Source organism: Chiloscyllium punctatum, chromosome 5 (assembly GCF_047496795.1).
Source record: "Chiloscyllium punctatum isolate Juve2018m chromosome 5, sChiPun1.3, whole genome shotgun sequence".
Classification (NCBI taxonomy): domain Eukaryota; kingdom Metazoa; phylum Chordata; class Chondrichthyes; order Orectolobiformes; family Hemiscylliidae; genus Chiloscyllium; species Chiloscyllium punctatum.
Genome location: NC_092743.1, coordinates 38252349 through 38274474, shown reverse-complemented (window position 1 = coordinate 38274474; position 22126 = coordinate 38252349). Strand labels below are relative to the sequence as shown.

Below are 22126 nucleotides of genomic sequence, written 5' to 3'. Positions count from 1 at the left end.
ATGAGCACCCGAGCTACAAATCTTCTCACAAACTTTGAGTGCTGCTAATATGATTGACCATGAGACCATAAAATACAGGAATAACATGAGGCCATTTGGCTCAACCGGTCTGCTCCACCATTTGATTATGGCTAATGTATTTCTCAACTTCATTCTCCGGACTTTTCCTCATAACCCTTGATCCGCTTACTCACCAAGAATCTATCTATCTCTTCCTTAAATACATTCAATGACTTGGCCTCCAGAGTCCGCTGCAACAATGAATTCCACAGATTCATCACCCTTTGATTGAAGAAATTCCTCATCTTGCTAAAGGGCTCTTCCTTTACTCTGAGACTGTCCCCAGGTCCTAGTCTCTCCTACCAGTGGATACACCTTCTACATGTTCACTCTATCCAGATCTCTCAATATCCTGTAGTTTCAATAAGATTGTCCCTAGTCTTTCTAAACTCCACTGAGTACAGATCCAGAGTCTTCAACCGCTCCTTATATGACAAGCTCTTCGTCCCTGGAATCATTCTTATATAGCTACTTTAGACCCTCTCCAACTCCAACACATCTTTCCTTAGATACAGGGACCTAAACCACTTATAATATTCCATGCGCGTTCTGAATGGAGCCTTATACAGCCTCAGAAATACATCTCTTCTCCTGTATTCTAGCTTTCCTAACAGTGAACTGAACCTGCACGATAACCTTAAAAGAATCCTGAACCAGGACTCCCAAGATCCTTTGACTTCAGATTTCCAAAGTCATTCCCCATTTAGAATATAACATATTCCTTTATTCATCCTGCCAAAGTGAATGATTTCCCACACGTTCACATACTCTCCTAGCCTGCCCAACTCTTTCTGCAGCCTCTTTGTTTCCTCAACACTACCTGTCTCTCCATCTATCTGTCTGTCATCTGTAAACGTAGCAACAGTGCCTGTAGCTGCTTTGTCCAGACCGTTGATATACAGCATGAATAGTTGTGGTCCCAATGCTGACTCCTGTCGAACTCCATGAGTCACCGACCACCATCCTAAAAGGGGCCACTTTATCCCTAGTGTCGGACTTCTGTCAGTCAGCCCATCCTTTATCCATAGTCAATCCCTTAGCCCTAACACCATGGGCTCTTATTTGACAGCCTCCTATGTGACAGTTTGTCTGATTGATTCTTAATGACCTCTAAAATGGTCTAACAAGCCAACCTTGTTGGGGGCATTGAGGATGGCCAATAATTTATTACTAATTGGCCACATTTCAAGAGTAAAATGTTTTAAAAACTTTGGGTCTGGTTCATAGAGTGAAACCTTTGGTGTGAAGTTCCTAAGTGTGAAGGGGGTTGGAAAATGATTTGTGTGAAATAATATTTGAGAAACACCAATGCATACCTGATTTAAGAGTTTCAAAACTCTATGAAACAAAACACATTCTGTTAAAAAAAGCATGCATGCTCATTAGACTTGAATACTGGATCAGAAAAAATATATAAATTCTCTGCCATTTTGTACATTTTCAGCTGATCCTGGGTGGCTCTGATGATCTGTTGAAGTCCTTGTACCTGCAGAGAGATGCTAAAGAATATGCATTTATTAGAGATGGAGCTACTGTCAATGTAAGTATGCATAGGGTGAAGTCTTTTGGATTGAAATTAATTATCTTGACAAGTACATGACATTAACAAAATAGATCTATTGTCATGTTACAGCTGGCATTAGTTGGATATTTGACTATGAGATTGGCTATTACAACCAAGTCTACCCTGATCAACACATGCAGTGAGGTAGTTTCCCAGGACACAATTTTGCAGGAACAAAATGCTACAGAAACTCAGAAATAAAAAGAAAAAATAATGGTAATACTCAGCAGGTCTGGCAACAGAATGTTAACTCTGTTTTTCTCTCCCCAGATGCTGTTGGACCAGCTGAGTGTTTCCAGCAATTTCTGTCATTGTGTCATTGTTTACTCAGTTTTTCTTATTGATTGAACCCGGGGAGTTGACCTGTCCTGGAGCCTTACCCTGTTCTGGATAGGCTTTTATGTAACAAGCATTTTTCTGACAAAGCCAACACATCACTTTAGGGAAAGAGTGCACACCTCACATCCTTGTGAAAACTATGGGGTGAGAGTGTGGATCAGCAGGAAGTGAAAGTGTCACTACATACAAAGAGGGAATGTGGTACTACAGAGAGAATATCTGCATGTGTTACTATGGAAACAGTGTTAAAAAGCTCTGGTTTAAACGCTCTTATGTTTGGTGGTAGGTTTTCAATTGCGTTGCAAAACCATATGATCATAAAGAATAAGACTGAAGTCACAGTTGAGGTGGTGGTGGAGGTGATAGCATAGTGGTAATGTCACTGGCCTGGTAGTCCACAGCTAATACTCTGGCAACATGAGTTTGATTCCAACTCTGTCAGATGGTGTAATTTAATTCAATAAAATCTGGCATTAAAACACCAGTACAACCCAACCATGTAATCGTTGTTAATTGTTGTAAAATCCCATTAATATCATTAATATCACTTAGGAAAGTTAATCTGCCATCTTTACTCAGTCTGGACTCTAAGTGGATCAGGTCCACAGAAATATGGTTGACTCTTAACAAGCTTCAGAAATCATCTGGAAAGCCAATTACGGTCAATTCAGGATAGGCAACAAATGATGGTCTTGACACATCCCCTGTAGAATAAGAAAAATATCCAGGGGAATCATCCGACCTTGTCATGCTCTGTAAGCATTTTGTAAGTCTCAGTGAGATTACCTTACATTCTTCAAAACTCAGGAGAATGCAGTCCTAGTTTCTTCCATCTCTCCTTAGAAGGGAATTCCACCATCCCAGGAATCTGGCGGGTGGACACCCTTCCAGCCTAGCAGAGAGTAACTCCCTGTTAGTTAAAGATGTATTTACTTTTTCCTTAGGTCCTTGCAGTGATTTAGCCTCCTCAATTCTTCATAATAGATAATTCCAGGAATTCACTCCAGGGGAAGAAATTCCTTCACATCTCAGTTTGCATTCCCTACATTCCGATCCCAATGGAATAAAGGCAGCAAATCCCAACAAAGACAATAGTTCTCTGAGAAATGTGAAATACCTCCTATCTCCTGTCCCTTTAACAAAGTATCCTTGGTAATCAGATATTTAACAGAAGATGGACCATTAAGGATGAATTGCTTGCACAATAGAAACCTGGTTTAAGATAATGTTCTGAAAGGGAACTAATAAATGATCTAATCAAGTTACAATTGCAATATGTGGAGTCTCTCCTCACTTTTATCCTTGCCTACTATTTGTTGACATTCTCAGTTGTCCATATCTTTAAATGGGAAGCATTGAGTCCACCAAATTTAACCTGAAGCTAGCTGTGTCATCAAACTGCAAGCTATAAACTCTTTGGGTTTCACAGACACAAATGTCAAATATGGCCAACTTATCATTTATCATTTACAATCTGTGTTTGATCAGAAGTCATACAACACCTGGTTATAGTTTCTGCAGTGGTAACCATGAAACTCTCATCAATTGTCATTTACCACCCCATCTGATTCATTGATGTCCTATAGGGAAAGAAAGCTGCACTTATTTTGTCTGGGATGCAAGTGTCTCTCGACTTGCAGCAATATTTCTGATTTTTAACTTAGCCTCTAAAACTCCATTCAAGGGCAAATAGGAATGGAAGATGAATACTGGAAATGCCAGTGATGCTCATAGCCACTAAAAGAATTAAGAAGCAGCTACTGCCTTTCACCATGAAGAATTCCAGACCTGTACTACATAAGGTGTTAACGTCAATCTATGATAAGGTCAATTCTCTCGGGCAGCTCTTTCCCTGGGTCAAAGGGGAATAGTTCCTGTTGGGGAAACGTTAACATTATTTGCCTGGAAGCCATTTTCCTAATCCAGCTGAGAAACTATTTTGTGTCCCCAGCCAGACCTTTGCTGGCTGTACATTTCTTGCTATGAGGTAATGAAAAAGGTAAGCCTTATCTTCCTAAGGTGTCAAGATAGTGTTTCCTCCCTTTGCTGAATGATCAGCGCAGGCTGTTGTAAACTGACATAGACTGACCAATTAGTCCCACTTCCTTCACGAGTTATTGCCACTTCACGGTCATTCAGCTAATTAGCGATATCTCTGCTTAGTGTTAGCAATCTGTGTAACTAGAACAGACTGTGATACCATTTATTCTGTCCACTTGTGGAATGCATAATAGTGCTTTAGTTTTGAACTTAATGACTAACCTCTAATTTAGTACCAACTTGTAAGCATGCCAAACTGTGTAATTAACGATCAGCTCCTATCTGTTTTCTCTATATAATTTCTGTATTATCCTGATGTACTTTGGAATAACACCGAACCACAGTTAGGATGGTGAATTCTCCATGCTATATCGTGTAATAAACTAATCAGTTCGCAAGGTCCAAGTCTCAAGAGTTTTCTTCAACAGTTCCTGATCGCTTTTATCTTTCAACCTTCTACATAATCCATTACCATATAGCTTGATGCTGACTCTTGTCAATTTCTTTTCTTCACATGCACTTTGATTGATTTTCAGTCTGTGATCAATGACAAGGAGAATTTCAAGGCTGTAATGAAAGCAATGGAAATCATCGGATTCAGTGATAAAGAAATTGATACCATCTACAAAATCTTGGCCACCATCTTGCATTTGGTAAAGATAAACTTTGATCAATATTTTTTGCATTAGAACATCTGAACAGGAATAGACCATTTTCTGCCATTGAATTAAATTATAGCTGAAGAACACCAATTCCATTTCTAGTCTTTGTTCCACTTTTAATAATCTGTTTAAGTAATCTGGTATATATATTTATTGAGCAAGGCTCAGAGTTAATGCATGTATTAATAGGTTTTTAAAATGATGAAACTTAACAACTCTAATACCATTACTTCATAAAATTCTTTTGATCTTCAGCTTTGAAAGCTGTAATTCATTCAGCATCCAGAGCCTTTTGGATGGCTAGGTTCCAGATTTTCACCACCCTTTGTGTGAAAAGAGTCTTCCTGGTTTCACTCTGAATTATTCTTAAAATCTCTGCTTTTAAAATTGCACTCACTAGTTTTGGTTGACCCAACAAAATGCTGCAACTTCCTTATTAAATGTTTTCATCATTTTAAAGATCTATTCATTTTGAATCTTGCCATTTAAATTTTAAAGATGAATAACAACATCATTAAAAATAAAGCACTTGAACGGATTTCGGGGTATGACCTCTCAGTCACCCGCCTTACTTGGGACAAATGAGATCCTGGTCGTTTCCTTTCAAGCTACAGTGAAAATGTGTGAAAAATGAATAAAATGGGCAACTCTATGGGAGAACAATTTCAATTCACCTGCTTTTGGTGTTACTGGAGACAAGTCTGTGTCTCCAGTACAATTTGCTCTCAAGAGGTACAAAGATAATTCAACCAGTTCACAAGCTGCCCCTATGATAGGACACCTTCTGATTATCTGACCCGACCTCTACCCCATGTTCAATTAGCCTAACCATCTGACTAGCTGTCGAGTGGGAAATCTGTCGAAAACATTTAAAAGGGGGATTACAGAATTCAGTGGAAGCCCTACTTCTTACTGAACTAGCCATATAATCCTGCTACAAGTAAACTCATCGCTTGACTCCCCAAAGTCTGTCCATCAAGCTTTGAGGCACAAGTCAGGGATGTGATGGAATACTTCCCAGTTGCCTGGACGAGTGCAACTCAACGAGTTTGACTCATCCAGAACAATACAGTTTATTTTATTGGCACATCATTCGCCACCTTAAACACTATCTCCATCACCAACACACTGCAATGTGTAACATATACAAGTTTGCACTGCAGCAATTCACCAAGGCTCCTTAGACATCACCTTTCAAACCTGGAAACTCTATGACCTATACAGATAAGGACATAGGATATATTGGAACACTAACACCTGCAAAATTCCCTTCCAGCCACAGTCTATGTTGTCAAAATTTTGTCATTGTCATTGGGTCAAAAATCTAGAACTCTGCTCCGAGCAGTCCAAAAGACATACCTACACCACATGGACAACAGCAGTTCATGAAATCAATTCACCATCATCTTATCAGGAGCAATCAGGGATGAGCAATAAATACTTATCTAACCAGCAACACCCACATCCCATTAAGAAATAAATAAGAAAACACAATTTAATGTTACTATTGGTTTCCAATGATCTGTTTTAGCTGTGCTATTTACTTTATTTAGATAGCCTACCAGTACATATGGATTAATATATAAACGTCAGTATGCATTACATAAAGACAAATTATGTTCCATTACATTTAGTTATTAATGAAGTACATGAGTTCATAAGATATTTGAGCAGAATTAGGCCATTCGGCTCTTTCCATCATGGCTGATAAGCTCCTGAAAGGTTTGAGGCAATGGAGAGATTCATTCCAATGAATGTTGTGTACGTGGAGTTCAAAAATGTTTATAGAAACACTGCACATTTGGCTTGTTAGCAAAACTGATACCCATTGGATTGCAATTGGTACAAACTTAGCTAAGAGACACAGAATAGAGAGTAGTGCTAAATTGTTGTTTTTCAAACTGTAGGGAAGTTTGTGTTAGAGCCAGTGTATTGGTGTTGGGGTCACAACTTATTTTGACATAATAAATGAACCCAGATTTGGGAGTGCAGAAGCATAATTTTGAAGTTTGCTGATGACACAGAGTATAGAAATTAACAGTGATATTCATGGCAGATGTTGGGACCACAGACCAGTCAAATGACCAGATGAAATTTAGCACACTTGTTTGGTAAATAGAATTTTAAAAATCAATTAAACTCAATGGTACAATTTTCTAGAGGGTCTCTGAGGCAAGACGGACAGAAGGATGTATATTTACAAGTATTTGAAGGTGACAGGATGTGTTGAGGAGGATTTTAAAGGTGTATGGAGTCTTGGCATGTTTAATAGTGGAGTAAAGTACAATAGCAAGAGGAAAATGCTAAATCATCATAAATTGCTGGCTAGACTCCAGGGAACTATTACATCTAGATCTGGCAGGAGTGATGTCAAGGTTTTAGAGAGAATGCAGAAAGGAAAAAAAGAGTCATACAAGTAGTCACAAAATTGGAGAAACTGCAGTTCTTCTTTCAGTAGAGAAGGTGAGGAAGAGATTTGATAAAGACATTTAAAAGATTGAAGGGTTTTTGGTGGAAATGAAAAGTACAATCCATTTCTAGCAGCAGTTTGGTAACTACAAGATGGAGATTGAAGGTAACTCACAAAAAAAGACAGGCAGCTTGGGCAAAAGGAATTTAGCGTAATGATTTTTCTTATGAGCTAAGGTGCACAGCCTGAAAATTGGTGAGAACAGATTCAGGAATAATCCTCAAAGCAGAATTGCACAGTACTTGGAAGTGGAAACCCTTGAAGGGCAATGGGAAAGTTATCAGAGTGGTGGAACTAATTACCTCGTCCTTGTAAAGAACTGATACAGGACAAATGGGCTAAAAGGCAGTATTATTCCATGATTGGCCAAATCCCATTTGTTGCAAACATTATCGTATGACAGTTGTAGGCTTGATACTCAGAGATGTAGAAATGCACAGAACAGAAATAGACCCTGCAGTCTAAATTGTCCAAGTTGACCAGATATGCTAAATTAATCCAGTTCCATCTTCCAGCACTTGGCCCTTATTCCTCTAAACCCTTCCTATTCATATACCCATCCAGATACCTTTCAAATGTTATATTTGTACTCGCCTCCACCATCTCCCCTGACAGCTCATTTCATACACGCTCCACCTTTTGCTTGAAAACATTCTCCCTCAGTCCCTTTCAAATCTTTCTCGTCTCACCTTAAACCCATACCCTCTATTTTTGGACTCCCCTACCCTGGGGAAAAGACTTTGTCTATTCCATGCCCTCATGATTTTATGAACTTTTATAAGATCACCCTACAGCCTGTGACTCTCTAGGGAAAAAAGCACCAGCTTATTCAGCCATTCCCTATAGCTCAAACCCTCCAACCCTGGCAACATCCTTATAAATCTTTTCTGAACCCTTGCATGACTTCCTAAATTTCGGATTATGGGAGTACATCAGTAACTGTGCTGGATGAGTAAACATGAGGTTTGGAGTTATAAATTTAAAGAACTGGAAACTAAAACATGATTGAAGATTTGAAATCATCTATGAAATGGTCTGCAAATAAAAAGCTGGCATCAGTCATAATGAATACTGGATTAGTGGTGCTGGAAGAGCACAGCAGTTCAGGCAGCATCCAACGAGCAGCGAAATCGACGTTTCGGGCAAAAGCCCTCCTGATGAAGGGCTTTTGCCCGAAACGTCGATTTCACTGCTCGTTGGATGCTGCCTGAACTGCTGTGCTCTTCCAGCACCACTAATCCAGTATTTGGTTTTCAGCATCTGCAGTCATTGTTTTTACCATCAGTCATAATGAACCTGGAGCTGTAAGATTGTTAATGTGTATCTACCATTTATGATAAAATGACATGTCAATTTGATGATGTTTTACGGGATAAACAACCAAACCTGTAATTTGTTTTGACGTGCATGCATTACTCATCAGCATTGCTTGCATATTTTAAAGTTCCTCAGTGTATGTTGAAGTAAAAATGGCTCCTTGCTAGTTACCTGTGGAGATATGAGTAACACATCCATTATTTCCCCAGTATAATTATGGTATTTGTGAATATGACTAGTGCATTCAGTGATTCCTCAATGTATATCTACTGTTCATATCTAGAATAACCCATGATTTCTTTGTATATTGCTAAAGATCACGCACATGTACATTGTCTGCACACAATGTACATTGGTTAGATGGGCATACCACATTTTTTCTCTTTGCATGCACATTATCGATCGAGAAAGAGAATATATCTTGTCATTACCCAAGCTTTGTTGATTCCTGCTTGTGTTTTCTTTCACAGGGAAACCTAATGTTTATCGCAGAGAGTGACACTGCCTCCATCAGCAATAATGACGTAGTATCACAGATTGCAGACATCACTATGACAGTGCCGGACACCGTCAGGAAGACCCTTCTTCATCGAACTGTGGCTACAGGAGGGGGTGAAGTGATTAAAAAGGGTCACACAGTACAGGAAGCCGCATATGGTAGAGATGCCTTTGCCAAGGTAAAGGAATGCTGGTGAGACTAGGGTTTCTTTCATCTGAATGTTATGGGTGCTCTCACCCCAACTTAACCTCATCCATTGCACAATGTTAGCACTCTCATCTCTGAATCAGTGCATAGTGGTTTCAAGTCTTTCTGTGAGATATTAAACTGAAATGCCTTTTGTTTTTAGTTCTTTATTGATGTGAATATTGATGAGATTTAAACTGGACCATGAGGCTTTGGCAGAATGCAACTCTGCAGCTGCTGATGGGTCACAGTCTCTCTTAAAGCCCAAATTTGAGCTTTTAGAACTATTCTGAATCCATTCCATTTAACATGATGGTGGTACCACACCACACAATGGAGGGCAAACTCAATATAAAGGCCAAACTCTCCAATGAATGTAACACATTGAATGGACCTATTTCAAGTAAAAGCAGCAGAGTTTTTTCTAATCTCTTTCCCAATATTTAACCCCAAACACATTTTTAAAACAGATTATAGGGTACCTGGACATGTAACTGATTGCTCTTTATGAAACCTTGTTATGTACAAATCAATTACCAAATTGATGACCTAATGAATCATTTGGTGTGCAGCATTATGATAATGGGCTGCATTTTCTTCAAATGTAATTATTCAAATCCAAGATGAACAAAATTATCATTTGAGATTTTGGAGCAGATTTGTAGCTCAGGCTGTAAGTTTGCTCACCGAGCTGGTGGGTTTGTTGTTGTGGTTCAGTTCGCCGAGCTGGGAATTTGTGTTGCAGACGTTTCGTCCCCTGTCTAGGTGACATCCTCAGTGCTTGGGAGCGTCCTGTAAAGCGCTTCTGTGATATTTCCTCTGGCATTTATAGTGGTTTTATACCACTATAAATGCCAGAGGAAATATCACAGAAGCGCTTCAAAGGAGGCTCCCAAGCACTGAGGATGTCACCTAGACAGGGGACAAAATGTCTGCAACACAAATTCCCAGTTTGGCGACCAGAACCACAACAACGAGCACCCGAGCTACAAATCTTCTCACAAACTTTGGTAGCTTTGTTCTCAGAAGTTTCATCACCATGCTAGGTAACATCATCAGTGAGCCTGTGGTGAAGCGTTGGTGTTCTGGCCGGCTTGCTATTTAACTATCTTGGTTTGTTGTGGTGGATGATATCATTTTCAGCTCTGTTTCTGAGAGGTTGGTAAATCCTGGGACAGGGACGGGAATTCCTAGAGGCCTGGTATCAAACTGGAATTCCATTAACAAACGCATCGATGTAAACCCCATTTACCAACCTTTCAGAAACAGAACCAGAAATGGTATCACCCACCACATTGAACCAAGACACATAAATAGCAAGTGGGACAGAACACAATGCTTCACTGGAGGCTCATTGATGATGTTACCTAGCATGGTGATGAAACGTCTGAGAACAAATGTCAGTGAGCAAACTTTCAACTAAACATTATTATTTCCTTGATTTTATCAAACCCAATGAGGCCATTCCTACATTCAGGTTAAAACAACTACCCATCTTATCTCAGTTGCCATACTGTTAACAGTGTATGGTGTTGTGAGAATGGCTTGAACTGAATGAAATCTAACAACTTTTAAAGCTTGTTGTTAGCAACATTGCTTATTTGTTTAACAATCTTTAATTGTTTATCCTTACAGTGCAATGTCCTCAGTTTTAAAAGATCATGCTTCTACAATGCTATCAGGGACATTGAGGAGAAAAGATAAGACTTTTTGAGAATGTGGTTGCAGACAGTTCTTCACACATTTCAGCTATAGCTTGATTAGAAAGTAAATTATAAAACGGCATCAATGTGCTTGTAAAGATGTGATTGTGGTTTGCTGTTGAAAATAAATTAGCATGCAGTGAGAATGTTCTCACAAGGTGTGAGAAATTTTGCATGTGAATTCTATATTTTTGGGCCAGTATAGAAGGACTTTTATCCTGAATCTAAATTTCGTCATCCCTGATCTGAGATTGTTTGATTGGAGTGTATGAAAGAGGATTCATTATGCCTTGATGAGGAAGAAGGTTGGAAGAGGTGTTTACTTTTTAAGTAAACAAGTGTTATTCTCACTTCATAGGCTATTTATGACCGCCTATTTTGTTGGATTGTGAATCGTATCAATGATGTCATTGAGGTAAAGGGTTATGATCCACGCATTCACGGAAAGAACACTGTAATCGGAGTGCTGGATATTTATGGATTTGAGATCTTTGAAAACAACAGGTATGGAGCATGGTGACATTATCCATTACTTGCTGAAATGTGCGTTATAACAAAGGTATACAATTTCCAGCAATAAGGCAGAGCCTATTAGCATTGATTTACATTCAGACACTCACTAGAATTGCTAAGCAGAAATTTTCACCTAATGGCCTGATGTATCTCCATGTCACACATATTGGCCACATATCACAATGTTCAATTTAAGTATGGGTGACCATTGGCAACTAGACCAGTAAAAAATTGGGAATTCATGAAAGTGTCAAGCAGTAAGTCAAGGTTTCAGGTCAGGAGAGCAGAGCCCAATAAAAGTCAGAGTTTTGTTCATGAGAAAGGTAAAGATCAGGGTTACTGATCAGACAGAGCAATGTGGAGGGAGTAGACTCACAACTTCACATCTGTGTATTGAGATTAAGCATCATTCTTAAAAAAGAAACATAAGTTTTATTTCAGCATGCTGGGAACTTGATAACAATCAGAAGCCAAATCTTCCTGTGTAAAACAAGATATTTAAAAATCTATAATTTATGAATTGGTTTTCATTCTGTGGCTATTCTCCTTCTATCATACTGAATCATTGAGATTCCATTATACAGTTTCCATGAAAATAATTAGTAATCTGATTCTAAATACCTTAATCCAAATGTGATAAGTCACCAGCAATTCATTCATCTCTAGAATCTTAGTTTGTTATGCCCATAGTCATCTTTTTCAATCCCAAAACTTTAATTGACATTTTTATCATTGCAAATTATTGAAACCTCAGATACTATACTTTTCCTGTCATTTCCAAGTTTAGCAAAGTAAAGGAAGGTTTTAAAATGAATAGATTGCATTCATTTTCACGTCGTAGGAAGATGTTAAGAGTCAATAGTGTAAGTCAAGTGGAAAAACGTGGTGAATTGAACATAAGTAAAAAAGAAACTTGCTGATGTAGAAAATAATCAAACTTAAGATAAACTGATCTTCCATTCTGAGGAATGAAAAGAAATAGGTGATAAAATTGTGACCTACATTCAAAATTTTGAATTGGATAATTATACATTGCTTAAGGAGGGATTGGGCAAGGAAACAGAAAACTGCAGACCCGTCATTCTATCATTACTTGTGGGAAAATTACAGAAACCTATGATTGAGGACTTAACCAGATACCCAGCAAGGAGAAGCTGCCTGGGTTTTTGAGGGTTTAAAAAATGTTACTAGTGAATAAAGGTATTTCTATGGATGTTGCCTATACCAACTTCCAAAAGGGATTTGATAAAGTTCTTCACAAGCAAAAGGCTGTCTGTGATATTGGAGTTAACCATTTGATGTGGATTTATAATTGGTTAGGAGTTAGTGATAGAGAATAAAGAGAAATGTCACATTCTGTAATTGGTCAGTCGTGATAAATGGTCCTCCTAGAAATCTGTACTGGGGTATCAGGTTTTCCTCATAAAATATTAACCACTTAAATGAAGAAATAGAGAGTTGTGCATTCTGGTTTGTAGCTGATAGTTAGGAGCCACAGTAAGTGTTTTGGATAGGATCATGAAGTTATTTTACCATCTTGTTCGAGACCAGTAACTTTACACATTGAATCCTAGTGCCCAACATAAAAGAATTGTATGACACGATACCACCACTGATAATCCAATGCTGAATTTTATATATACTGTATTGCTACAAGATGTCCTCAACAGAAATACAGGCTTCATAGGAAACAATCCACAGCCACTCCCAACTTCCTATTTCATCAGGTTATAATGTCAAATAATCACTTTTTTAAAAAGCACTTCCTTTAGAACGGAGAGGAATAAAGAAAAAAACACAATACAGCACAGGAACAGGCCCATCATCCCTCCAAGCCAGTGCTGACACATTTTCCCCTTCCTTACTAAACTGTCCTCACTTACAGGATCCATTCCCTTCCTGTTCATGTATCCATCCAGCTGCTTCTTGAGAACCTATTGTGTCTGCTTCCACCACCTCCTCTGGCAGTGTGTTCCAGGCATCCAGCATCCTTTGAGTGTAAAGCTTGCTTTTAAACTTTTCTTTTAAACTTTGCCATTCCCCACACTCCCGCACCTTGAACCTGTGCCCCCTACTAATTGACCCCTCCACCCTGGGAAAAGACTCATGCTTTCCACTCTATCCATGCCCATTCACAATCTTATAAACGTCTATCAGGTCGGCCTTCAACCTCCTGCATTCCAATGAAAACAAACCAGTCTATCCAACTTTTCCTCATAGCTAAAATCCCTCATACCAGGCAACATCCTGGTAAACCTGTCTGTACCCTCTCCAAAGCATCCATATCCTCCTGGTACTGTGGTGACTAGAACTTTACACAATATTTCAAGTATGGCCTAACTAAAGTTCCATAAAGCTGCAGCATAACTTGTCTACCCTGATACAGAGGAACCTCAATTATCCGAATGTCATGGATGGGGAGTATTTTGTTTGGATAATCGAATGTTTGGATAATCGAATGCTGGCTAACACAGTTTAGCCAAGCATTGGGATCTTGCGATCTTGCTGGATAATCCAAAATTCGGATAATCGAATGCTGGACAATTGAGGTTTCTCTGTACTCAATGCTCCTTCCAGTGAAGACAAGCATGCCCAAGGCCTTTTTACTACCTTATCTACCTGCGCTACTACCTTCAGTAATCTGTGGACCTGCACACGCAGATTCCTCTGCATATCAATACTCCTAAGGGTTCTGCCATTCACTGTACAATTTCCACCTGTACTTGACCTTACAAACGCATCACTTCATAGTTGTCTGGATTAAACTCCATCCGCCATTTTTCTGCCCATGCCTCCAACTGTTCTATATTCTGCTATATCCTCTGAAAATCTTCCTTACTATCCATAATTCCACCAGTCTTTGAATTGCCCACAAGGTTACTAATTAGAACTGCCACATTTTCCTCCTAAACTGTAGACAGTTTAGTTTTCAGAGAATATCTGATTAGTGATTAACGGCTCCATTTCGAAATGGCAGGCAGTGACCAGTGGGGTACCGCAGGGATCCGTGCTGGGACCGCAGCTTTTTACAATATATGTAAATGATATAGAAGATGGTATCAGCAATAACATTAGCAAATTTGCTGATGACACAAAGCTAGGTGGTAGGGTGAAATGTGATGAGGATGTTAGGGGATTACAGGGTGACCTGGACAAGTTAGGTGAGTGGGCAGATGCATGGCAGATGCAGTTTAATGTGGATAAATGTCTGGTTATCCACTTTGGTGGCAAGAACAGGAAGGCAGATTACTACCTCAATGGTATCAAATTAGGTAAAGGGGCTGTTCAGAGAGATCTGGGTGTTCTTGTCCACCAGTCAATGAAGGCAAGCATGCAGGTACAGCAGGTCGTGAAGAAGGCTAATAGCATGCTGGCCTTCATAACAAGAGGGATTGAGTATAGAAGCAAAGACGTGCTTCTGCAGCTGTACAGGGCCCTGGTGAGACCACACCTGGAGTACTGTGTGCAGTTCTGGTCTCCAAATTTGAGGAAAGACATTCTGGCTATTGAGGGAGTGCAGCGTAGGTTCACGAGGTCAATTCCTGGAATGGCAGGATTGCCTTACACGGAAAGACTGAAGCGACTGGGCTTGTATACCCTTGAGTTTAGAAGACTGAGAGGGGATCTGATTGAAACGTATAGGCTTATGAAAGGACTGGACACTCTGGCAGGAGGGAACATATTTCCGTTGATGGGGGAGTGCCGAACCAGAGGACACAACTTAAAAATACGGGGTAGACCATTTAGGACAGAGATGAGGAGAAACTACTTCACCCAGAGAGTGGTGGCTGTGTGGAATGCTCTGCCCCAGAGGGCAGTGGAGGCCCAGTCTCTGGATTCTTTTAAGAAAGAATTGGATAGAGCTCTTAAAGATAGTGGAGTCAAGGGGTATGGAGATAAGGCTGGAACAGGATACTAATTAGGAATGATCAGCCATGATCATATTGAATGGCGGTGCAGGCTCGAAGGGCAGAATGGCCTACTCCTGCATCTATTGTCTATTGTCTATTGTCTATTGTCTAACTACCAGCAGGAATTCTGACCGACTCTGGTAATCTTTCCTAATGGTCTTGCCTGAGCAAACCTTTCAGAATCTTTAGATAGCTATGAAATGTACCTCTTCAAGTAAAAATGGTCCTTCCTTCCAAATGACCTGAAGTCCCCACTTGCTTCAAGAAGGCCACCATGAAGAAAAATCATGCAGTGTGCAATGACTACCAACCGGTGGCGCTGATCTCCAGAATTATGAAATGCATGAAGTGGTTAGTCATGGCTTACATCAACTCAGTCTATCAAATTGTCTTGATCCTTTGCAATTCACCTACCGGTCCACCCAGACTCCCTCACCCTACACGCATTCCTGGAGCATCTGGATAACAAGGATATCGATGTCAGGATTACAGCTCCACATTCAACACCATAATTCCAAACAAACTCATTTCTAAACTCCCCCTCTATAACTAGATCCTCATCTTCCTGACCCATAGACTATAATCAGTAAGAATAGGTGACAACACTTCCTCCACCACAATCCTCAACACTGGTATCCTGCAATGCTGTGTTCTCAGCCCCCTACTGTACTCCTTACACACTGTGTGGCCAAATTCTACACCAACTTCATTTACAAGTTTGCTGAGACACCACCATTTTACGTTGGATCTCAAACAACAATGAGATTGAATACAGGAAAGACATTGAATGCTTAGCCGCATGGTGTAGAGACAACAATATCTCCATCAATGTCAGCAAAATGAAGGAGCTGGTCATTGACTTCAAGAAGTGGAGTAGAGACCACTCCCCATCTACATCAATGATGCTGAGGTGGAGATGATCGAGACCGTCAAGTTCCTAGGAGCGATGATCACCAGCAATCTATCCTGGTCCAACCACATCGACACATGTTCAAGAAATCACAGCAATGTCTCTACTTCTTCAGGAGGCCAAGGAAATTCGATATGTCCATAGGGACTCTTATCAACTTTTATAGCTACAACACAGAAAGTAACCTATCCGGATGCATGACAGTATAGTATGGCAACTGCTGTTCCCTAGACCGCAAGGAACTACTGAGAGTTGTGAACACACCCCTGTCCATCACACAAACCAGCCTTCCAACCATTGACTCCATCTACACTTCCCACTGCTTCAGGAGAGCAACCAATATGATCAAAGACCCCTCCCACCCCAGTTATACTCTTGTCCACGCTCTTCCATTGGGCAGAAGAGATAAACGTTTGAATACATGTGCGAACAGATTCAAGACAGGTTCATCCCAGCAGTTACCAGACCTCTGAATTGATTTCTCAAGTGTTAGTGTTGATCTCTCTCTATCTCTCTCTCTGCACCTTCTCAGCAGCTGTAGTACTGTATTCTGAATTCTGTTCTGCTACTCTGATGTACTTTGTATAGCACAATCTGCCTGTATAGCATGCAAAACAACACTTTTCACTGCATCTCGGTACATGCGACAACAATAAATCAGAATCATCAAACTCAGGCTGCCTGCCAGCTTATAATCCTATGCTGACTACATTAGCCTTTTGTGTCTCCATGAGACTTCTTTTATTCAGTCCAGAAATAGTTAACCAAGCTTCTCTTGCATTTTTTAAATGTGTAAACATTTAATACTTTATTCCCAATAAGTGTCTCCATGGTAACCAAACCATGCAGCTGGTTGTCTGTCAAAATTTGAAGCAGATCACATGACCCACTTTGTTTTCTTATTTCACTGTGAATTAAAGACAGTCCAAAATATAATCATCTTATAAAGCTTTTCATTGCAGCCGTACAAGTAATCATAAGCCCTGCACTTATATAAAGGGGTTATTAGTTCAAACACTGTAGATAACACAAACCTTGGAATTGTAATGTACTTAAACTCCCCTGATTGCAATGGTTCATGAAAGTGGTTTAATCACCACCTTCTCAAAGGCAATTGGGGATGCGTAGTGCAAGCTGGCTTAGCCAACAATGCCCACTTTTCCAGGAATGAGGTAAAAAAAAGACTATAGGAGCTCATAGACTGGTGAAATGTGTTGGCATGTGACAGATGAAAATTAATACAGAAAAATGTCAGATGATGTATTTTTGGAGAGAAAACTAGCCTTTGAAGTTGCTGGGAGAAGTGGATAAGGCTCTTAAAACACCATGCACCATACTTTTATAAGCAGAGGCCTAAAGTATAAATGCGAGCTGGCGAGCTCAACTAACTGGTCCTTGGTTCACAATAATATCAGCACAGGGTTCGATCCCCATTCTGGCTGAAGTAGCTTTGGGGCCATTCCCTCCACTCTCAGATATATAATACAGTCCTGGTTCAGCAACCCATGAATAATCAAAGACGTTACCTTGAAAACACAGAAGAGTACAAAAACAAGCAAACTATGGTAACTTTTAAATAAAATATTACCTACACCTTGGAAGTCTCCTGACACTATGGCTAATATCTGAGCCTAAAGCTCTGGGTTCAGATCTCACTCTGGTGCTTGAGAACAACAGGAGATGGGGCCATGGGGTAATTTATTATTGCTGTCCTCAGATATCAATCTCCTAGAGGGAAAGATGTTTAAATGCTAAAGGAAATACTAATAGTTTGGTATGATCTTCCCACAGTTTTGAACAGTTCTGCATAAATTACTGCAATGAGAAGCTCCAACAGCTCTTCATTGAACTGATCCTGAGGCAAGAGCAAGCAGAGTACCAGAGAGAGGGCATCGAGTGGCAACATGTAAGTCATCGCACAATCAGGAGCAATTTGTCAATGGGAATCCAGAGCTCAGAAGGTTAACAGTGGACCTAATGGAAGATTATGAAGGGTTATGGCAGTGTTATTTTTCATTGGGATATTTAATTTCTACCCATTCTAAGTTCCACTGTGGAATTTGCCTGCCTTAGTGCTGGCAGAACACTTACCCAACTGTTAGTCTGCACGTAGTCTCCCAAAGGGATTATCAGGCCTAGAATGCTGCAGATTGACATTTCAGTAATGTTGTAGTACCTGTATAGGGAGTCAATTAGCTCAGATGGCTGGTTTGCAATGCAGACCGATACCAAAAGTGTGGGTTCAATTCCCACACTGGTTGAGGTTACTATGAAGGACTCTCCTTCTCAACGTCTCCCCTCACATGAAGCACAGTGATCCTTAGATTAAGCCACCACCAGTCATCTCTTTCTGTAATGAGAAAGCATACCTATGGTCTGGGAAGACTATGTAATTTTTACATTTTAGTACATGTACAGAAAGCTTGAATGTCCCAAATATGAAGAGTATGTAATCATTACAGACACTGAATTTAATGGGGGGAGACAAAAGGCCATAAATTTTCTCCTGCCACTAAGTTGTTAAAAGTAGCTTTTGCTATGTTCCCACTTTAAGAGTAGTTTTAAATGGGGCCAACCTATGATTGTCTCATATCCCAATACTCTCATCAATAATATAGTGTCAACTGCTGGACCTAACAGGAATATGGAGGAGAAGCAGGGAGAGAAAGCCAGATGAAGGCAGTGACCTGGTGCCTCATTGCTCATATTTTCTGCTCCACTGCTGTCCTCAGTTTTGTGCAGGCTTACACATGGAGAACTTCAGCCCTGAATCAGCAGGTTAGCAATGGCAAGTTCACAAACTTAAAGCAATCGCCTGAACAAATGGGCACAGATAGATCTCTCCAGGCATTTGGAATAATGGATTTTCTTCCTAAACCATTGTTGTAGGAGAGTCTGTAAATTCTTTTCAATGTTTCCGAGGGACCAGTTTAGGGAGACTGATATACATCAGGGGTTGTTTTATATCTGATTAGCTACGTGACTGACTCTCATCAGCTCTATGTAAAAATCTCTGAACTAGTGTCTGAGATTTCGCCACTTCTGTTATCTGTTTATTCAATATAAAAGTGCACGCACTTTATCTGCAAAATGTTTGCAACACACGTAGCTGCAGCCAGATAGGCTGTGCATGGATTGGTCTAATTAAATTGTGAGGTACTCCCAACTTTACACAAGGATTTGACTGAAAACAAAACAGCCAAAAATGCAAACAACTTACCCAATCTAAGCACTGGTAAGTTTCATCCACTTGTTGAGCAGGATCTGGTTACCATGGGCACCCCAAGGTCCAGTGCAAAGGTTCAGTTTCCCACTGGCAGTACATTTTCTCTGAAACCCATCAATAAGCTATACTAGCAAGTCAATCATTAATGGCTCTTCTTAAATGCCTATCAAAGACTTTGAATTTAAGAACATAAAACATAGGAGCAGGAGAAATTCATACAATTTCCCAATGCACGCTTTCATTTAGTACAATGATGATCCACCTTCCTCTCAACTCTATTTTCCCACCCCCTTCCCCACATCCCAACAGAGAGCTGGTCTCCAAGAAGACTAAATGTCTGTTGATCGCAGTCTTGAATATATTTGACAATGGAACATTGACAACACTCTGGGGTGGAGAATTCTAGTCATTAAAAACACTTTGTGTGAAAGATATTCTCCTCATCTCAGTTCTCAATGGTGAACACATTATCCTGAGATTATGTGCCCCATGTTCTAGTGTTCCCAACCTGTCAAAATCCTCCAGAATCTTGTCTCCTTCAATGCAATCATCTCTCATTCTTCTAGACATCAGACAGGACGGGTGCAATTTATTAGCCTCCAATTATAATATAATACTCTCAACACACTCAATGTCTTGTCTCAAAAACACATACATTCATCTTTCAACGTGGAGCCGAAATCTGAGACAGTACTCAGAATCTCATCATAGTCCTATACAATTTATTATCACCATTGCTTTCAGCTTGGGACCAAGTCTGATCACGAATAACTCTACTGTGGGTGCACAAAAGAAGGACTATCATAAAAACATATAAGCCCTACAGTGTGGAATCAGGCCATTCGGCCCTCTGAGTCCACACCACCCCTCCGAAGAGCAACTCATCCAGACTCACCCCCTACCCATATCTGTAGCCCTGCATTTCCCATGGCTAACCCACCTAGCCTGCCTGGACAGTTAGCAGGCCAATCCACCCAACCTGCATATCTTTGGACTGTGGGAGGAAACCGGTGTGCCCAGATGAAACCCATGCAGACATGGGTAGAATGTTACAGAATATTATCTGCCTAAAGCCCAGCCAAGCTTCTATTTGGAAACCACATAAGAACAAACTATATAGGCCGGTCCTTGTTGGTGTCTACATAAACTTACAAACATTTAATTCATTTTAATTCATCTTACTAATATCCTTGAGCAGTTTCCCTGGGTCTCCTAAAGGATTAACTATTTCTCCTATTTTAGTATATCAGTATCATCAATATATACTACTCATATCAATTTTGCCAGCACTAATCCTTGTGAATACTATTACCAACGTTGAACTGCACAGAAAATTGCCCTTAATTTCAATCCCTTGTTTCAATCCTTCTATTTTCAAATCCATTTTTCTACCTTCCCCTTGATTCCATACTCCTTAATAATATCCAGTAGTATCCCAAAGACTGTTGTAAAGTTTACATATACAATATTCATCAAGCTTCTCCCATTTATTGTGTTCCAGCCTATTCCATAGTTTGGCAATGCTTAAGTAGCCCAAAGATTAACATCAGGTGACTGAAAGTTTCTTTCCTTTCTGTCTTTTCATTGTCCAGATTGACTATTTCAACAATCAAATCATTGTGGATCTTGTGGAACAGCCACACAAAGGAATTATTGCCATCCTGGATGAAGCCTGTATGAATGTCGGGAAGGTGACAGATGCCATGTTGGTGGACACCATGGACTCCAAGTTGGGCAAACATGCCCACTACACTAGCAGAAAGGTGGGACAAAACCAGAAGCTGGGCACTGCAAAAGGTCAGGAAATTTATAATAGGCAGTGACTAACATAAACTCAAAATAACCAAGGCAAGCAGAGACTTGAGGCAAGTCTGATTATGCCAAACCTTAACCCCATTAAATCTACAGCTGGGATTTCCTGTGGGGACATTAAGTTGTTCTGTTGAGCAGGCTGACAATGGAAAGGAAGTGGAACCCTTGGACTGGCTATTCTTATCATCTGTTGCTTCCACTGTAAAATATCTCTCAGTAACCTGAGAAGGACTCCAAGGACTGAATATGACAAATTGCTATATGCAAATGAACTGCTGTGTTTCCTACATTACCACATTGTTTCGACCTCAAAAAGCACTTCATAAAGTGTTTATTTAGCTGTAAAGCATTTTAGGATTTCCTGAGCTTATAAGTGGTACAATATAAACTAAGTTCTGTTCCTGGTTTCATACCTAAGGGCTGAAATTCATTAGATTGGGTGGGTAGCATATGCTATTGCCTGACCAATAATGATGGAAAGGCAGTCTGTAAGCAAACCAGTAGCAAACTGGAGTTATGTAGCGGTGCAGAACAATGTCTACCAAATTTGTATCAACAAAGATTAATCATTTATTTATCGAGTTGCTGTCCCTTAGCTTTTGACACAAAATATTATTTTTCCCATCACTTTACCAGGTGTGGGAGGATTAACCAGCTTCACTATTGAGTACCATAAATTGGAGGGAAATCATGCCAAGCATCCAAACCGTTCCAAAGGAGAGTACTGCTGTTTGTCAATTCCCATGAAAAAGCAGCCCTGACCCAATGAGACAGTTTCGATAGGTTTTCCTTTATCAATGAGACAAGTGCATTGGTTAGAAAGCTAGCACTATTTGCCATCCCTTATTGCTTTTTTGAATCTGATAGTGGGCATTCATCTTGATCCTCTGCTGTCCATATAGTGGAAATGGTCC

At 40.0% G+C, this 22126-nt stretch overlaps 1 protein-coding gene across 1 annotated transcript in view; it reads left to right on the top strand.

Annotated features, from left to right (window-relative positions):
* LOC140476993 (unconventional myosin-Id-like) overlaps positions 1 to 22126 on the top strand; it is a 143344-nt gene that overhangs the window by 31840 nt on the left and 89378 nt on the right. Inside the window, exons 6-11 of the mRNA XM_072570059.1 lie at positions 1505 to 1600; positions 4540 to 4656; positions 8923 to 9129; positions 11199 to 11344; positions 17966 to 18080; positions 20993 to 21163. Of these exons, the coding sequence (XP_072426160.1) occupies positions 1505 to 1600; positions 4540 to 4656; positions 8923 to 9129; positions 11199 to 11344; positions 17966 to 18080; positions 20993 to 21163 (852 nt within the window). The remainder of the gene's footprint in view (positions 1 to 1504; positions 1601 to 4539; positions 4657 to 8922; positions 9130 to 11198; positions 11345 to 17965; positions 18081 to 20992; positions 21164 to 22126) is intronic.